Below are 20,049 nucleotides of genomic sequence, written 5' to 3' on the forward strand. Positions count from 1 at the left end.
CCATCAATCATTCAATCAAATTGATGTGCGGCATAAAGCCCTTTTTTACATCAGCAGTCACAAAAGGACTTTACAGTAACTCGGCCACATCGCAAACGAGTGCATTGCTGAACAACCAAGTGGAACAACACTTGTGACAGGAAGGGAGCAATGACAACCAATCAAGCACCAGCAACAACATTATCACTGTTCAAAATCTACATTCCACCAATATTACATAGATGAATATTAAGCTATCAAGCTAGTGATCGAGTCACATGACTTAGATGATTAAGAGCTGGTCCTACAATCTTGTAAAACAAAATCTGTTTATTATTTCCACTAAATATAATAATAAAATTGAGTTTGATTAGAGAGGTCAAAACATTGACCCATTGTTTTAATACAACTCACTTTCTTATTCGAGTACATTACCATTTACCAAGAGTTTTCATCTATATTTTTTGTAGCTGTCTATTTACCACCCTAAACCGATGACCACACTCAACGAGGGGGAGGTAGGCTGTCAAGGTAAATAGGAATTTGTTAACTGACTTGCCTAGTTAAATGAAGGTTAAATTAAATAAAAATAAAATATGTATTGAGCCATAAGCAAACAAGAAAATGCACATCCAGAGGCAGCGTTTCTCATGGCCGGTGATTTTAATGCAAGGAAATTCAAATCCGTTTTACCTCATTTTTACCAGCATGTCACCTGTGCAACTAGGAGGCAACAAAACTCTAGATCACTTTCACTCCACGCACCGAAATGCATACAAGTCACCGGCATCATTAACAAGTGCATCTATGACGTTGTTCCTACAGTGACCGTACATACCCCAACCAGAAGCTATGGACTACAGACAGGAAGGAGACGCATTCTGTCTCCTGGAGATGAAAAAAATGCAAATCAATCCCAGAACAACAATAAAGGACCTTGTGAAGATGATGGAGGAAACAGGTACAAAAGTATCTATATCTACAGTAAAACGAGTCCTATATCGAATGGCCTCTCAGCAAGGAAGAAGCCACTGCTCCAAAACCGCCATAAAAGCCAGACTACGGTTTGCAACTGCACATGGGGACAAAGATTGTACTTTTTGGAGAAATATCCTCTGGTCTGATGAAACAAAAATATAACTATTTGGCCATAATGACCATCGTTATGTTTGGAGGAAAAAGGGGGAGGCTTGCAAGCCGAAGAACACCATCCCAACTGTGAAGCACGGGGGTGGCAGCATCATGTTGTGGGGGTGCTTTGCTGCAGGAGGGACTGGTGCACTTCACAAAATAGATGGCATCATAAGGAAATACAATTATGTGGATATATTGAAGCAACATCTCAAGACATGAGTCAGAAAGTTAAAGCTTGATCGCAAATGGGTCTTCCAAATGGACAATGACCTCAAGCATACTTCCAAAGTTGTGGCAAAATGGCTTAAGGACAACAAAGTCAAGGTATTGGAGTGGCCATCACAAAGCCCTGACCTCAATCCTAAAGAAAATTTGTGGGCAGAACTGAAAAAGTGTGTGCGAGCAAGGAGGCCTACAAACCTGACTCAGTTACACCAGCTCTGTCTGGAGGAATGGGCCAAAATTCACCCAACTTATTGTGGGAAGCTTGTGGAAGGCTACCTAAAACATTTGATCCAAGTTAATCAATTTAAAGGCAATGCTACCAAATACTAATTGAGTGTATGTAAACTTCTGACCCACTGGGAATATGATGAAATAAATAAAAGCTGAAATAATTCACTCTACTATTATTCTGACATTTCACATTCTTAAAATAAAGTGGTGATCCTAACTGACCCAAAACAGGGAATTTTTACCAGGATTAAATGTTATGAATTGTGAAAAACTGAGTTTAAATGTATTTGGCTACGGTGTATGTAAACCTCCGACTTCAACTGTACCTGACCAATATTGAAAACTCAATTCCCCACCCTGCTGAAAATATTTTCAGAATACTCAAAAATCTCAAGATATAAACTTATTGTGGAAAAAAACTAAATAATGGCAATAGGAAAAAGAATAACTCATGTTCAACAGCAATCCTTTAAGTGGACAATAAACAAAATATGAAATACCAAACAACAAATATATAAAGATAACTTTAGCCCATTACTCAACAATATGAAAGCAGACCTAATTAAATGGAACAATCTTCCCATAAATCTAACAGGTAGAATACACCTCTTCAGAATGGCATGGTTCCCAAAGTTTTTAGACTTTTTCTCAGTAATGTCCATTACCCCACTGAAGACATTCTTTAAAACAGTATACTCTGTCATAACCGACTTCATATGGGCAACTCATGGAATAAATAGGAAAGTTTTACATCTTCCTAAGTCTGAGGGGGGTTTTAGCCTTCCAGACTTGGATTTGTATCAACTCGCCATCCAAGGCTTTAACTTGAGACATATAGTTAAATGTACTAAAGAGGAACAACGGGTACATATTGAAGATGAGCTCATCTCCAGTATCTTTTTACGTGTCTATTTTCAAAGGCTAAAGCTAAGAACATCAACAACTTCATAGTTAAAAACACTATAACATGGGATTTTTTTTATTTTTTAAATGAAACGTATTCTACAAAAAACTATATCACTCCCTAAAAAACCTATGGAACAATCTCCTTGGATAGTAAGTAACCTGGTACGAGCATTAGCTTGTACGAGTCAGAACTGCTCATAGGGCAGGAGCCCCATCTCCTGTATCTGTAGCGTGAGGCTGCTTGCTGTACACACCCTGGACAGGACGCTAGTCTATCGCAGGGCCTTAACCCCAATCTATCTCCTTAATACGGAGTGCCAAGCGGAGACGCATTAATCCTTGGATAACTTTTCACAATTTACAGATAAATTGGTCCACATGGAAAACTAAAGGCATTGAAAACGTAAATGACTTGGTAACAGGAAATACATTTATTTCCATGAAGGTTCAAGGGTCAGGCCTACCTTAGTGATGAGGGTGCGGTACTCCTCCACTTGGTGGTCGTTGTTATGGCAACCAGCCAGGAGCTGCCACACCTCTCCTCTGAGGGCCTCTGGGACCCCGCTACGCACCAAAGCCGGGAGCTGCTTGGGACGCACAGACAGGTTCAGATGCCTGGGGACAGAGGGAGGGAAGCCATGATGTAACCAACCATTATGTAAACACTAATGCTATCAAATCCAACTTAATTGGTGACATACACAGATGACAAGGAGTGTAAACAGCACTGCGTATACCAAACACTACATCCCTGATGATAACTGAATAATGATGGTATGATTTAATCTGATTTAATGTAATCAATGGAGGTGAAAGATATCCAGCCATGTCAGAAACAAGTCATATATCACCGTTCCAGGTCAGCAGGCCATTAATTCCATCTTATCAGCTCTGATTTACAATGGGAGGAGGGACCACTGACTAGATTAAGGGCTGTCATGGGAAAACAATGGCGGCCTTCCAGGAGGCACTATATGCTGTCGCACTGCAAAGCTCAGGTGATATATCTGCAGTATATCCCATTAGTCTCATACGACAGACGATATATCTGCAGTATATCCCATTAGTCTCATACGACAGACGATATATCTACAGTATATCACATTAGTCTCATATGACAGACAATTATTTCTACAGTATATCCCATTAGTCTCATACGACAGACGATATATCTGCAGTATATCCCATTAGTCTCATACGACAGACGATATATCTGCAGTATATCCCATTAGTCTCATATGACAGACTACGCCGTACATACAGACCCAGGTTCTCAGTGAATGTCTATGTCTCGGTTATGTACTAAATCCAGCTGGGCTGATCAGGAGGAAGGGGATCATGAGAATGTAGTTGGCGTATGTATCTAAAGGGGCAGAGGAGAGGAACAGGAGGATGGAGTCTTATCTAACAGGTGTGATGTGAGGCCTGGAGATCAAGGGAGGAGGGAGAGAGAAGGGGTGGAAGAGAGAGAGAGAAAAAGAGAGAGAGAGGAGAGCGAGCAAGAGAGAAAAGAAGAGAGAAAGGGTTATCTCTGATCAGAACAGACACAGAGAGAGAGTCTCCCCTCAGTTCTTCCCAGAACCCTGGGCAGCTGGCGGGGGAGGAAGGTACTAGTCACAATGCCAAGAAGCACATATGATCAGGTTCCACACCACACCACATGCCCCTGGGAGAGCTAAGAACATTCCAGATGAATCGTTAACTTTTCCCCCACTTTTCATGTATTTATTTATCCCGAGTTACTTGGTTGGTTACGCAATGCAACGTGGCATTTCTTTTCTGCTCAGATAAAACAGTTGAAACAAGAAAGGGCGTACTTTCAGTGTGATGTAAGTGAAACCAGCCCTGGTGCTCAGCGGGTTGGCAATACAAAATGGCTCCCACTGACAACGAGAGCCCTGCATCGAGTCACATCACAGTCCCATTTGAATTACGCAATTTATTTACCATTCTTTGCAAGTTAGAAGGAAAGCAAATGTCCTAAACATAGTTGTTTTATTTCAGTCAGCACAGCCATTCTCAAGAGACACGTTAATAGCAAAGCCTAAAAACAGTGTTAAAGGATTTGGGAGGCAAAAAAAGCAAATTTTGTGCACCTAGTGGCTGTATGTGCTCCCTCCCTCTTCCCTCCCCTCCCATCCCCTCCCTCTCTGAAGTCTGGGTTGAAGGGAAGTGAATCGTTATAGTTTTGTCAAAAATAATAGTTTAAATGAATAATACGAATCGTTCAAAAAAGTAATAAACTTTGTATGGCCTTATTCGCAAGTGTCGGTGGAACGTTTTTGGGAACATAACGAAAACATGAATACATGCTAATGATAGATAAAACAGTTAACTAGCGGGTACAATATATTTTTTTAATTGGCTACCTGTTAATCTGTTCTCCACATATTTTATAGGCTAGACCAACCTGCTGCTGCAGTGAATGAACGGTCTCTCTCCTTGAGCAAATAACAATATGGGGATGCGGTAGTTGGATGGGCTATTTACAGATGGGCTATGTACAGATGCAGTGATCTGTGAGCTGCTCTGACAGCTGATGCTTAAAGTTAGTGAGGGAGATATGAGTCTCCAGCTTCAGTGATTTTTTTCAATTCGTTCCAATCATTGGCAGCAGAGAACTGGAAGGAAAGGCAGCCAATTGAGGAATAGGCTTTGGGGGTGACCAGTGAAATATATCTGCTGGAGCGTGTGCTACGGGTGGGTGTTGCTATGTTGACCAGTGAGCTGAGATAAGACGGAGCTTTACCTAGCAAAGACTAACAGATGACCTGGAGCCAGTGGTTTTGGTGACGAATATGAAGCGAGGGCCAGCCAACGAGAAGGTCGCAATGGTGGGTAGAATATGGGGCATTGGTGACAAAACGGATGGAACTGTGATAGACTGCATCCAACTTGCTGAGTAGAGTGTTGGAGGCTATTTTGTAAATTACATCGCCAAAGTCAAGGATCGGTAGGAGAGTCAGTTTTACGAGGATATGCTTGGCAACATGAGTGAAGGATGCTTTGTTGCGAAATAGGAATCCGATTCTAGATTTGATTTTGGATTGGAGATGCTTAATGTGATTCTGGAAGGAGAGTTTACAGTCTAACCAGACACCTAGGTATTTGAAATTGTCCACATATTCTAAGTCAGAACCGTCCAGAGTAATGATGCTGGATGGGTGGGCAGGTGCGGGCAGCGATCAGTTGAAGAGCATGCATTTAGTTTTACTTGCATAAAAGAGCAGTGGGAGTCCACGGAAGGAGAATTGTATGGCATTGAAGCTCGTCTGGAGGTTAGTTAACATAGTGTCCAAAGAAGGGCCAGAAGTATACAGAATGGTGTCGTCTGTGTAGAGGTGGATCAGAGAATCAACAGCAGCAAGAGCTGCGAGAGCATTGATGTATACAGAGAAAAGAGTTGGCCCGAGAATTGAACCCTGTGGCACCCCCATTGAGACTTCCAGAGGTCCGGACAACAGGCCCTCCGATTTGACACACTGAACTCTGTCTGAGAAGTAGTTGGTGAACCCGGCGGTGTCAGTCATTTGAGAAACCACGGCTGTTGAGTCTGCCGATAAGAGTGTGGTAATTGACAGAGTCGAATACCTTGGCCAGGTCGATGAATACGGCTGCACAGTACTGTCTTTCATAGATGGCGGTTATGATATCGTTTAGGACCTTGAGCGTGGCTGAGGTGCACCCATGACCAGTTTGGAAACCAGATTGCATAGCGGAGAAGGTACGGTGGGAATCGAAATGGTCTGTAATATGTTTGTTAACTTGGCATTCAAAGACTTTAGAAAGGCAGGATAGAATAGATATAGGTCTGTAGCAGTTTAGGTCTAGAGTGTCTCCCCCTTTGAAGAGGGGGATGACCGCGGCAGCTTTCCAATCTATGGGGATCTCAGACAACACGAAAGGGAGGCTGAACAGGTTAGTAATAGGGGTTGCAACAATTACGGCGGATAATTTTAGAAAGAGAGGGTCCAGGTTGTCAAGCCCAGCTGATTTGTAGGGGTCCAGATTTTGCAGCTCTTTCAGGACATCAGCTATCTGGATTTGGGTGAAGGCGAAATGGGGGAGGTTTGGGCAAGTTGCTGTGGGGGGTGCAGGGCTGTTGACCGGGGTAGGGGTAGCCAGGTGGAAAGCATGACCAGCTGTAGAAAAATGCTTATTGAAATTCTCAATTATAGTGGATTTATCGGTGACAGTGTTTCGTAGCCTCAGTGTAGTGGGCAGCTGGGAGGAGGTGCTCTTTTTCTCCATGGACTTTACAGTGTTGAATAACTTTTTTGAGTTAGTACTACAGGATGCACATTTCTGTTTGAAAAAGCTAGCTTTAGCTTTCCTAACTGCCTGTGTATATTGGTTCCTAACTTCCCTGAAAAGTTGTATATCACGGGGGCTGTTCGATGCTAATGCATGTGTTTTGTGCTGGTCAAGGGCAGTCAGGTCTGGAGTGAACCAAGGGCTATATCTGTTCCTGGTTCTACATTTTTTGAACAGAGCATGCTTATTTAAAATGGTGAGGAAGGAACTTTTAAAGAATAACCAGGCATCCTCTGCTGACGGAATGAGGTCAATATCCTTCCAGGATACCCGGGCCAGGTTGATTAGAAAGGCCTGTTCGCTGAAGTGTTTTAGGGAGCGTTTGACAGTGATGAGGGGTGGTCATTTGACCGCAGACCCATTACGGATGCAGGTAATGATCACTGAGATGCCACTTTATGTTTATATACCCTACATTACTCATCTCATATGTATATACTGTACTCTATACCATCTACTGCATCTTGCCTATGCCGTTCTGTACCATCACTCATTCATACATCTTTATGTACATATTCTTTATCCCTTTACACTTGTGTGTATAAGGTAGTAGTTGTGTAATTGTTGGGTTAGATTACTCGTTGGTTATTACTGCATTGTCGGAACTAGAAGCACAGGCATTTCGCTACACTCGCATTAACATCTGCTAACCATGTGTATGTGACAAATCAAATGTGATTTGATTTGAGATCCTGGCTGAAGACAGCAGAGGTGTATTTAGAGGGCACGTTGGTCAGGATGATATCTAGGGGGTGCCCATGTTTAGAGATTTGGGGTTATACCTGGTAAGTTCATTGATAATTTGTGTGAGATTGAGGGTATCTAGCTTAGATTGTAGGACGGCGGGGGTGTTAAGCATGTCCCAGTTTAGGTGACCTAACAGTAACGAGCTCTGAAGATAGATGTGGGACAATCAATTCACATATGGTGTCCAGGGCATGGCTGGGGGCATGGGGGCTGGGGGTGGTCTATAACAAGCGGCAACGGTGAGAGACTTGTTTCTGGAAAGGTGGATTTTTATAAGTACAAGCTCAAATTGTTTGGGCACAGACCTGGATAGTATGACAGAACTCTGCAGGCTGTCTCTGAAGTAGATTGCAACTCCGCCCCCTTTGGCAGTTCTATCTCGGCGGAAAATGTTATAGTTAGGGATGGAAATGTCAGGATTTTTGGTGGCCTTCCTAAGCCAGGATTCAGACACGGCTAGGACATCCGGGTTGGCAGAGTGTGCTAAAGCAGTGAGTAAAAAACAATTAGGGAGGAGGCTTCTAATGTTAACATGCATGAAACCAAGGCTTTTACGGTTACAGAAATCAACAAATGAGAGCACTTGGGGAATGGGAGTGGAGCTAGGCGCTGCAGGGCCTGGATTAACCTCTACATCACCAGAGGAACAGAGGAGGAGTAGGATAAGGGTATGGCTAAAGGCTAAAGGCTATAAGGACTGGTCGTCTAGTGCGTTCGGAACAGAGAGTAAAAGGAACAGGTTTCTGGGCGCGGAAGAATAGATTCAAGGCATAATGTAAAGACAAGGGTATGGTAGGATGTGAATACAGTGGAGGTAAACCTAGGCATTGCATGATGATGAGAGCGGTTTTGTCTCTGGAGACATCATTTAGACCAGGTGAGGTCACTGCATGTGTGGGAGGTGAAACAAAAAGGGCTAGCTAAGGCATATTGAGCAGGGCTGTGAAATAAGACAATAATCACTAACCAAAATAGCAATGGACAAGACATATTGACAGTAGGGAGAGGCATGCGTAGCCGAGTGATCATAGGGACCAGTGGGAGGCTAGGTGAGCTGGAGACATGGCGATTCAGACAGCTAGCGGGCCGGGGCTAGCAGAAGGGCCTTAGGGGGGACGTTTGTTTGTTGTAGCGCCGTCGGACGGTTACGTCGGCAGACCAGACATGTTGGATTGGCAGGGCTCTATGTAGGCAGTAAAAGGGTCCAGGCAAATTGGCAAAATAGGTATTGTAGCCCAATAAATTGGCTGATGGTCCTCTTCAGCTTGCAGTCAGATATCTTTCTAGACAGCTAGCGGACCGCGGCTAGCAGGCTAGTGGATGGGCCTTCAGGGGACGTCGCGACGGAGTAGCCTGTTGACACCACTCGGGCGGATTACGTTGGTAAACCAGTCGTGGTGGAATCGGCGGGGCTCCATGTCGGCAGTAGAAGGGGTCAATTGGCAAAATATGTATTGCAGCCCAAGGAGTGGCTGATGAACCTCTTAAGCTAGCCGGGGGCTGGGCCTAGCACAAGGCTAGTTCCAGGCTCACTGGTGCTTGCTTCGGGACAGAGACGTTAGCCACAGGGGGTAGCTACTCGGATAGCAGCTAGCTGGCTACAATGATCCAGGTAAAATGGTTCAGAGCTTGCGGTAGGGAACTGGAGATGGAGAAAGAGCAGTCCGGTAAGCTCTGGGTTGAAACGCGCTGTGCAGACTGGCAGGAGTTGACCAGGCTAAGGTTTGCTGATGACCGCTAGCCATGGCTAACTGACTATTAGCTAGTAGCTAGTTAGCTGGCTAGCTTCTGTTGGGGGTTCCGGTTCTAAAGTATAGAAAATAGCAGATCCATACTACATTGTGTGAGGCGGGTTGCAGGAGAGCATGTTGAAACAGGTTAAAATATTTAAAAAATATATACTAAATAAATACAAAGGATACGGGACACGACAAGACGAAGACAAAGACGTCTGAACTGCTATGTCATCTTGGTTGAATAGGGAACCATGCCATGCCTCTGCTGACCGATTGACAGGAACATTAAAAAGCCCACCAAATCAATCCTTCTCGTGACAGCCAGGCAGGGAACGCCACTCTACAGACCCACCGGCATCGTTGCAAGTTTTAATGTCACGTGCACAGGAACAGTGAAATGCCTTTCCTGCAAGCTCTGAACCCAACAATCCAGTAATCAATATCAATGTATTAATCCATATCAATGTAGTATTAAAAATAACATAAGGTAGAACAAAAACAAGAGACATAAAAATAAAAACACAAGATAAATACCAAAATAATCACTAAATAGTATGTTCGCAAAACGGAGGCCATCCATTACAGTGCCATCTTACCATGACGTTAAGGCTAACTACACACCATGACGGTAAGGCTAACTACACACCATGACGGTAAGGCTAACTACACACCATGACGGTAAGGCAGACTAACTACACACCATGACGGTAAGGCAGACTAACTACACACCATGACGGTAAGGCAGACTAACTACACACCATGACGGTAAGGCAGACTAACTACACACCATGACGGTAAGGCAGACTGACTACACACCATGACGGTAAGGCAGACTGACTACACACCATGACGGTAAGGCTAACTACACACCATGACGGTAAGGCTAACTACACACCGTGACGGTAAGGCAGACTAACTACACACCATGACGGTAAGGCTAACTATACACCATGACAGTAAAGCTAACTACACACCGTGACGGTAAGGCTAACTACACACCATGACGGTAAGGCTAACTACACACCATGACGGTAAGGCTAACTACACACCATGACGGTAAGGCTAACTACACACCATGACGGTTAGGCTAACTACACACCATGACGGTAAGGCAGACTAACTACACACCATGACGGTAAGGCTAACTACACACCATGACGGTAAGGCAGACTAACTACACACCATGACGGTAAGGCAGACTAACTACACACCATGACGGTAAGGCAGACTAACTACACACCATGACGGTAAGGCAGACTAACTACACACCATGACGGTAAGGCAGACTGACTACACACCATGACGGTAAGGCAGACTGACTACACACCATGACGGTAAGGCAGACTAACTACACACCATGACGGTAAGGCAGACTAACTACACACCATGACGGTAAGGCTAACTACACACCATGACGGTAAGGCTAACTACACACCATGACAGTAAGGCTAACCACACACCATGACGGTAAGGCAGGCTAACTACACACCATGACGGTAAGGCAGACTAACTACACACCATGACGGTAAGGCTAACTACACACCATGACGGTAAGGCTAACTACACACCATGACGGTAAGGCAGGCTAACTACACACCATGACGGTAAGGCAGACTGACTACACACCATGACGGTAAGGCTAACTACACACCATGACGGTAAGGCTAACTACACACCATGACGGTAAGGCTAACTACACACCGTGACGGTAAGGCAGACTAACTACACACCATGACGGTAAGGCTAACTATACACCATGACAGTAAAGCTAACTACACACCGTGACGGTAAGGCTAACTACACACCATGACGGTAAGGCTAACTACACACCATGACGGTAAGGCTAACTACACATCATGACGGTAAGGCTAACTACACACCATGACGGTAAGGCAGACTAACTACACACAAGCTCTGGTAGCTACTTTCTCAGTCCAGGTGTGTTCACTGGGAAAGAGCCTACTGCCTGGTGGTCATGTTGGTTATTATTCTCACAAGGTCAATGAAATAAAGTTCAAATCATCTCCTTCTCTGTTAGTTTACGGTACATTTTTTCTTTAACACCACTTTGAATGTGGAGCGAAATGAAGATGAGACATGCTAAGTACACTGCCCACTAGGCACAGACGTTAGGTCAACATCAGGTTTGGATTGACATTTGATTGAGTTGTCAATTTACCTGAATTGAACGTGATATTTAAAAAATTCAACCACGTCATTCGATTTCGGTTAAAAGTTGGGTGAAAAGACAAACAATCCCGGAAATTCCTTTACATTGATGACTTTTTGCAAATCCAATCAGGTTTTTCACATTGACTCGACATCATCACATTTAATTATTTATATTGAAATGAAATGGAAACATGGATTCAACCAGTTGGTGCCCAGTGGGTGGTGCTAGGATTTACATGAAGACAAGGTATGACATCCACAGAGATGTCAGTCACTCACCATTTGGACAGCAGGTCTCCCCAGGTCTCCAGGATCTTCTCAGCACACTCTTTTGACACGTCTCCTGAGCCACTCAGCAACGGCTCGTCATTGTCTGACAAAATATAATTTAATACAACTTTATTGTCCATCTTGCGAAATAAATGTATCTTTATGCTCTGCTCCAGAGACGAAAACTGAGAGAGTCCCAAGTGGTACCCTACTACCATCAACCGTAGTCAAACGTAGTGCACTATGTAGGGAATAGGGTGCCATTTGGGACGCAGGCAGAGACAAAGGGTTGACATATCAACACAGCTGAGCGTGGATTAGAGTAAAAAACATGCTGTATGTATAGTGACTTACTAGACAGATAAACACACAAACAGTCATGCAGAGAGAGAATAGTGCCACAGGGCTCAATTCTAGGGCCGACTCTTTTCTCTGCATATACAGTGCCTTGCGAAAGTATTCAGCCCCCTTGAACTTTGCGACCTTTTGCCACATTTCAGGCTTCAAACATAAAGATATAAAACTGTATTTTTTTGTGAAGAATCAACAACAAGTGGGACACAATCATGAAGTGGAACAACATTTATTGGATATTTCAAACTTTTTTAACAAATCAAAAACTGAAAAATTGGGCGTGCAAAATTATTCAGCCCCTTTACTTTCAGTGCAGCAAACTCTCTCCAGAAGTTCAGTGAGGATCTCTGAATGATCCAATGTTGACCTAAATGACTAATGATGATAAATACAATCCACCTGTGTGTAATCAAGTCTCCGTATAAATGCACCTGCACTGTGATAGTCTCAGAGGTCCGTTAAAAGCGCAGAGAGCATCATGAAGAACAAGGAACACACCAGGCAGGTCCGAGATACTGTTGTGAAGAAGTTTAAAGCCGGATTTGGATACAAAAAGATTTCCCAAGCTTTAAACATCCCAAGGAGCACTGTGCAAGCGATAATATTGAAATGGAAGGAGTATCAGACCACTGCAAATCTACCAAGCCCTGGCCGTCCCTCTAAACTTTCAGCTCATACAAGGAGAAGACTGATCAGAGATGCAGCCAAGAGGCCCATGATCACTCTGGATGAACTGCAGAGATCTACAGCTGAGGTGGGAGACTCTGTCCATAGGACAACAATCAGTCGTATATTGCACAAATCTGGCCTTTATGGAAGAGTGGCAAGAAGAAAGCCATTTCTTAAAGATATCCATAAAAAGTGTTGTTTAAAGTTTGCCACAAGCCACCTGGGAGACACACCAAACATGTGGAAGAAGGTGCTCTGGTCAGATGAAACCAAAATTGAACTTTTTGGCAACAATGCAAAACGTTATGTTTGGCGTAAAAGCAACACAGCTGAACACACCATCCCCACTGTCAAACATGGTGGTGGCAGCATCATGGTTTGGGCCTGCTTTTCTTCAGCAGGGACAGGGAAGATGGTTAAAATTGATGGGAAGATGGATGGAGCCAAATACAGGACCATTCTGGAAGAAAACCTGATGGAGTCTGCAAAAGACCTGAGACTGGGACGGAGATTTGTCTTCCAACAAGACAATGATCCAAAACATAAAGCAAAATCTACAATGGAATGGTTCAAAAATAAACATATCCAGGTGTTAGAATGGCCAAGTCAAAGTCCAGACCTGAATCCAATCGAGAATCTGTGGAAAGAACTGAAAACTGCTGTTCACAAATGCTCTCCATCCAACCTCACTGAGCTCGAGCTGTTTTGCAAGGAGGAATGGGAAAAACATTCAGTCTCTCGATGTGCAAAACTGATAGAGACATACCCCAAGCGACTTACAGCTGTAATCGCAGCAAAAGGTGACGCTACAAAGTATTAACTTAAGGGGGCTGAATAATTTTGCACGCCCAATTTTTCAGTTTTTGATTTGTTAAAAAAGTTTGAAATATCCAATAAATGTCGTTCCACTTCATGATTGTGTCCCACTTGTTGTTGATTCTTCACAAAAAAAATACAGTTTTATATCTTTATGTTTGAAGCCTGAAATGTGGCAAAAGGTCGCAAAGTTCAAGGGGGCCGAATACTTTCGCAAGGCACTGTACTTGCACATCCTCATCTGCTCATCTATCACTCCAGTGTTAATTGCTAAATTGTAATTACTTCGCTACTATGGCCTATTTATTGCCTTACCTCCTTACTTCATCTGCACACACTGTACACAGATTTCTCTATTGTGTTATTGACTGTACGTTTGTTTATTCCATGTGTACCTCTGTGTTGTTGTTTTTAATTGCACTGCTTTCCTTTATCTTGGCCAGGTCGCAGTTGTAAATGAGAACTTGTTCTAAACCTGGTTATATAAAGGTGAAATAAAATAAATAAAAAATATGGCACATAACAGACTGGCTAGCAAAGTGCAAACTTTACAGGGAGTAGAATAAGGCACAACAGACAAAGAGAGACTACCAGCCAATCCCCAGACAGACAGGGAGAGGCGACCAGCCAGACAGGGCGAGACTACCAGCCAATCCCCAGACAGACAGGGAGATACTACAAGCCAATCCCCAGATAGACAGGGAGAGACTACCACCCAATTCAGAGTATGCAAGCAGACTTGAGCGGTCAGAAATCCCGATCGCTCATGGAGCGATCTCTGCGCTTCACATTAAATCAAAGATTATTTGTCACGTGCGCCGAATACAACAGGTACCTTACAGTGAAATGCTTACAAGCCCCTTAACCAACAGTAACATTTTTAAGTATGAAAATAGGTATTAGGTGAACAATAGATAAGTAAAGATTTTTTTTAAACAGTAAAAAATAACAGTAGTGAGGGTATATACAGGTGATACCGGTACAGAGTCAATGTGCAGATGCACCGGTTAGTCGAGCTATTTGAGGTAATAAGTACATGTAGGATTAGTTAAAGTGACTATGCAGATGATAAACAGAGAGTAGCAGCAGCGTAAAATAGGGGTTGGCGGGGTACAATGCATAGTCTAGTTTGTTGGCGATGTGGACACCAAGGAACTTGAAGCTCTCAACCTGCTCCACTACAGCCCCGTTGATGAGAATGGGAGCGCACTCGGTCCTCCTTTTCCTGTAGTCCACAATCATCTCCTTTGTCTTGATTATGTTGAGGGATAGGTTGTTATTCTGGCACCACCTGGCCAGGTCTCTGACCTCCTTCCTATAGGCTGTCTCATCGTTGTCAGTGATCAGGCCTACCACTGTTGTATCGTCTGCAAACTTAATGATGGTGTTGGAGTCGTGCCTGCCCATGCAGTCATGGGTGAACAGGGAGTACAGGAGGGGACAAAGTACACACCCCTGAGGGGCTCCAGTGTTGAGAATCAGCGTGGCAGATGTGTTGCTACCTACCCTTACCACCTCGGGGCGGCCCGTGAGAAAGTCCAGGATCTAGTTGCAGAGAGAGGTATTTGGTCCCAGCATCCTTAGCTTAGTGATGAGCTTTAAGGGAACTATGGTGTTGAACGCTGAACTGTAGTCAATTAATAGCATTCTCGCGTAGGTGGTCCTTTTGTCCAGGTGGGAAAGGGCAATGTGGAGTGCAATAGAGATTGCATCATATGTGGATCTGTTTAAGCTGTATGCCAATTGTAGTGGGTCTAGGGTTTCAGGGATAATGGTGTTAATGTGAGACATGACCAGCCTATGACCAGCCTTTCAACATACTTCATGGCTACGGACGTGAGTGCTATGGGTCTGTAGTCATTTAGGCAGGTTACCTAGTGTTCTTGGGCACAGGGACTATGGTGGTCTGCTTGAAACATGTTGGTATTACAGATTCAATCAGGGAGAGGTTGAAAATGTCAGTGAAGACACCTGCCAGTTGGTCAGCACCTGCCCGGAGCACACGTCCTGGTAATCCGTCTGGCCCAGCGGCCTTCGGAATATTGACCTGTTTAAAGGTCTTACTCACGTCGGCTACGGAGAGCGTTATCACACAGTCGTTCGGAACAGCTGATGCTCTCATGCATGCCTCAATGTTGCTTGCCTTGAAGCGAGCATAGAAGTGATTTAGCTCGTCTGGTAGGCTTGTGTCACTGGGCAGCTCGCGGCTGTGCTTCCCTTTGTACTCTGTAATAGTTTGCAGGCCCTTCCACATCCGACGAGCGTCGGAGCCGGTGTAGTACGATTCAATCTTAGTCCTGTATTGGTGCTTTGTCTGTTTGATGGTTCGTCTAAAGGCGTAGCGGGATTTCTTATAAGCGTTCGGTTAGAGTCCTGCTCCTTGAAGGTGGCAGCTCTACCCTTTAGCTCAGTGCGGATGTTGCCTGTAACCCATGGTTTCTGGTTGGGGTATGTACGTACAGTCACTGTGGGGACGATGTCATCGATGCACTTATTGATGAACCCAGTGACTGATGTGATGTACTCCTCAATACCATTGGAGGAATCCCAGAATATATTCCAGTCTGTGCTAGCAAAACAGTCCTGAAGCTGAGCATCTGCGTCATCTGACCACTTCTTTATTGTCCGAGTCACTGGTGCTTCCTGCTAAAAACCGCTCCACGCTTCCAAGAAGAAAAACTGCCGCTCTGAATTCGCTCGATTTGTTAATATCACAATTTAACCACCACCCATCTATTGTTGTGACAACCTGGTCCTACCATTTAGTTTTGAACTATTGAAACCAAACAGTATGATTTGAATATGAAGTATTTTAATAAACATGAAAATGTGAATGTAAGAAGCGCTCATAATTTAAAATAGGCCACATGTCATATTAAACAGCATGTAAACACTCTAAATAGGTCAGGAGCCAGACAGGGAGCCTAAGAAGAAACTACAATTAATAATTTAGGCTATATTATTTCAATTATTTCAAGGCTATAGCCTACAAAGAAATACATTGTGAAGCATTTGTGAGTGAGACACAAGGCTGGTAGGGACATAGAGCACTCAGCAATTAAACAACATTTAGTTGTATTAAATCATCATAGTCAATCAATTGCACATATAGCCTGTGACTTACTTATAATTAAGTGCAAATTAAATGAGAAATGCCTGATTCGGCTCAGTGTCTATTTGGGGACAGACACTGAGTGCCTTTGCATTCTTTTTTAGAAACAAGTTTGTCCAGAGTCTGTGGCTTCAGGCTCCTGCGATGGTGCCTGGAGAGCAGACCAGCAGTAGAGAATACCCTCTCCATACTTGCAGAGCCACGCTTGCCAGGCTGGGCAGAGATGCAGAGTTGTTTAAAAATACATCTATAGGTAGGCCTAAAGGTTTTTAGGCAAAACAACCACATCAAAACGGAAAGCTCCTTGAAAGTGGGAATATGCCGGGCCTACTGGGCCAAAATCAATTATGGCCTTTTGTATAGTTAATATTACAAAAATGAACAAAACTTTTAAGAGATCTGATTTTTAGTTTATAAATACTTTGCTACAATGTGACACTTAGTTAGCTACCCACCTTGTTCCTTTCTTTTAGCATATGCACGTAGTAAGTACACCATCATGCTTTCGGGATATGTGTCTTTTAAGATTCCACAATGACTCTTTAGTTGTGGACACTACATTACCACACTCCCTCTCTTGCTATTGGTCCTCATCTTTGTAAGTCACTTTGATTTAGCACCTGTGTGTTTATCAGTTTCTTTATGAAAATATTTTGTGAACTCCATGACAGTAGCTAAAGTAGGGGCGATAGCAGCACACAAGTAGACTACAAATGCATGCTGGGCCGGGCATGCCCTGAGCTTGTGAAGTCAGCACTACTGGAGCGTAACTGGAGGGGGCGAGAGGGCCGAAGCTCCAGCCTTTAGCAATCTCACCCCTCACTCCAGTCAAATTGGGCACTCTCCGCTCACATACTCTGCACCCAATCCCCAAACAGAGAGGGAGAGACTACCAGCCAATCCCCAAACAGAGAGGGAGAGACTACCAGCCAATCCCCAAACAGAGAGGGAGAGACTACCAGCCAATCCCCAAACAGAGAGGGAGAGACTACCAGCCAATCCCCAAACAGAGAGGGAGAGACTACCAGCCAATCCCCAAACAGAGAGGGAGAGACTACCAGCCAATCCCCAAACAGAGAGGGAGAGACTACCAGCCAATCCCCAAACAGAGAGAGAGAGACTACCAGCCAATCCCCAAACAGAGAGAGAGAGACTACCAGCCAATCCCCAAACAGAGAGGAAGAGACTACCAGCCAATCCCCAAACAGACAGGGACAGACTACCACCCAATCCCCAAACAGACAGGGACAGACTACCACCCAATCCTCAAACAGACAGGGACAGACTACCACCCAATACCCAAACAGACAGGGAGAGACTACCACCCAATCCCCAAACAGACAGGGACAGACTACCACCCAATCCCCAAACAGACAGGGACAGACTACCACCCAATCCCCAAACAGACAGGGACAGACTACCACCCAATCCCCAAACAGACAGGGACAGACTACCACCCAATCCCCAAACAGACAGGGACAGACTACCACTCAATCCCCAAACAGACAGGGACAGACTACCACCCAATCCCCAAACAGACAGGGACAGACTACCACCAACTCCTCAAACAGACAGGGACAGACTACCACCCAATCCCCAAACAGACAGGGACAGACTACCACTCAATCCCCAAACAGACAAGGAGAGACTACCACCCAATCCTCAAACAGACAGGGAGAGACTACCACCCAATCCTCAAACAGACAGGGAGAGACTACCACCCAATCCCCAAACAGACAGGGACAGACTACCACCCAATCCCCAAACAGACAGGGACAGACTACCACCCAATCCCCAAACAGACAGGGACAGACTACCACCCAATCCCCAAACAGACAGGGACAGACTACCACCCAATCCCCAAACAGACAGGGACAGACTACCACTCAATCCCCAAACAGACAGGGACAGACTACCACCCAATCCCCAAACAGACAGGGACAGACTACCACCAACTCCTCAAACAGACAGGGACAGACTACCACCCAATCCCCAAACAGACAGGGACAGACTACCACTCAATCCCCAAACAGACAAGGAGAGACTACCACCCAATCCTCAAACAGACAGGGAGAGACTACCACCCAATCCTCAAACAGACAGGGAGAGACTACCACCCAATCCCCAAACAGACAGGGACAGACTACCACTCAATCCCCAAACAGACAGGGTCGTGTTCAGTAGCGCACATCATAGCAAAACTTTTTGAAATGGAAAATAGAAATCTGTATTTTGTTTTAAAGTTCAGCTGTGTGGATTTTCTGCCTGTCTAATCTTCTCAGAACTCAACAAGTGCCTATGACATAGGCTGGGGGAAGAGACTAGGGATTGAATTGGGATAGAGCTACAGAGACAGGAGTGCAGGAAGGCTTATCATTTACTCCCCCTAACACTGCTTCAGCAGAAAGGGGCTATTCTCAACAAAGTTTCACTTGCAATAATTGTGTTTTTTTCTTTTTCTAGCTACTTTTAAATTGTTATTTGCTCTGGATTACACCATATGCTAAATGAATAAAATATAAATGTTTGGTTGGATTATAAAGACAGCATAGAAGGGCAGGTGGGGAGGGTTGCTCAGACGATCACCTTCCTCCTTGTCATCGTCACGGGGTAATGGCACCATAGAGCAATGGGAGGGTTTACTTGCAATTACTGTGATAGCTTTACCTACTTTGTAACCTTCATTTAACTAGGCAAGTCAGTTAAGAACAAATTCATATTTACAATGATGGCCTACCCAGGCCAAACCTGGATGACGCTGGGCCAATTGTACGCCGCCCTATGGGACTCCCAATCACGGCCGGATGTGATACAGCCTGGATTCGAACCAGGGACTGTAGTGATGAGATGCAGTGCCTTAGACCACTGCGCCACTCATCTGGTAAATGACTAAAATGTCAATGTAATGGGAACTAGGTCTTCTGGCCTCGATGGGACTTTCTGTGAAAAGATACATGTTTTTTACATGTCAGTCACCTTCCTCCTCATCATCCTCAGGGGGCGATGGCACCATGGATCCTTGGGAGGCAGACTGCAGGATGTTGGGGCTGGCTGTCGTCTTCTTCCTCTCCCTCTCTAACTCGCTCTCCAGGCTCAGCACCTCGTACAGGGTGTCCTTGTTCCTCTTACGTTCCATCTGGGAAGGTGGGAAAGTCATGTACAGGGTCGAGACAATAGGTAACCGGTTTCATGGGTAAAGAGTCACATACACCCTTCCTGTCATGGATCTAAAAGCATTGGATGGTGTTGTTGTCCCTCTCTGGGAAGGGGGAGGGAAATGGAGTCACATACAAGCTCAAGACAATAGGTGACCACTTTAACTAGCAGTTACATTGTCAAAGAAAATATAAAAGAGCCTTCTCACAATTCATGTTGGGTTGACAT

At 44.5% G+C, this 20,049-nt stretch overlaps 1 protein-coding gene across 3 annotated transcripts in view; it reads right to left on the reverse strand.

Annotated features, from left to right (window-relative positions):
• LOC139422737 (rab GTPase-activating protein 1-like) overlaps nucleotides 1-20,049 on the reverse strand; it is a 144,477-nt gene that overhangs the window by 87,748 nt on the left and 36,680 nt on the right. For all 3 annotated transcript variants that reach the window (XR_011635756.1, XM_071174047.1, XM_071174048.1), the window contains 3 exons: nucleotides 19,642-19,801; nucleotides 11,724-11,817; nucleotides 2,940-3,090 (listed from right to left, as the gene is read on the reverse strand). Coding sequence is in view for 2 of the 3 variants with exons in the window: in XM_071174047.1 (XP_071030148.1) it covers nucleotides 2,940-3,090; nucleotides 11,724-11,817; nucleotides 19,642-19,801 (405 nt within the window). In the remaining variant the exon portion in view is untranslated. The remainder of the gene's footprint in view (nucleotides 1-2,939; nucleotides 3,091-11,723; nucleotides 11,818-19,641; nucleotides 19,802-20,049) is intronic.

Source organism: Oncorhynchus clarkii, chromosome 12, assembly GCF_045791955.1.
Source record: "Oncorhynchus clarkii lewisi isolate Uvic-CL-2024 chromosome 12, UVic_Ocla_1.0, whole genome shotgun sequence".
NCBI classification, from domain to species: domain Eukaryota; kingdom Metazoa; phylum Chordata; class Actinopteri; order Salmoniformes; family Salmonidae; genus Oncorhynchus; species Oncorhynchus clarkii.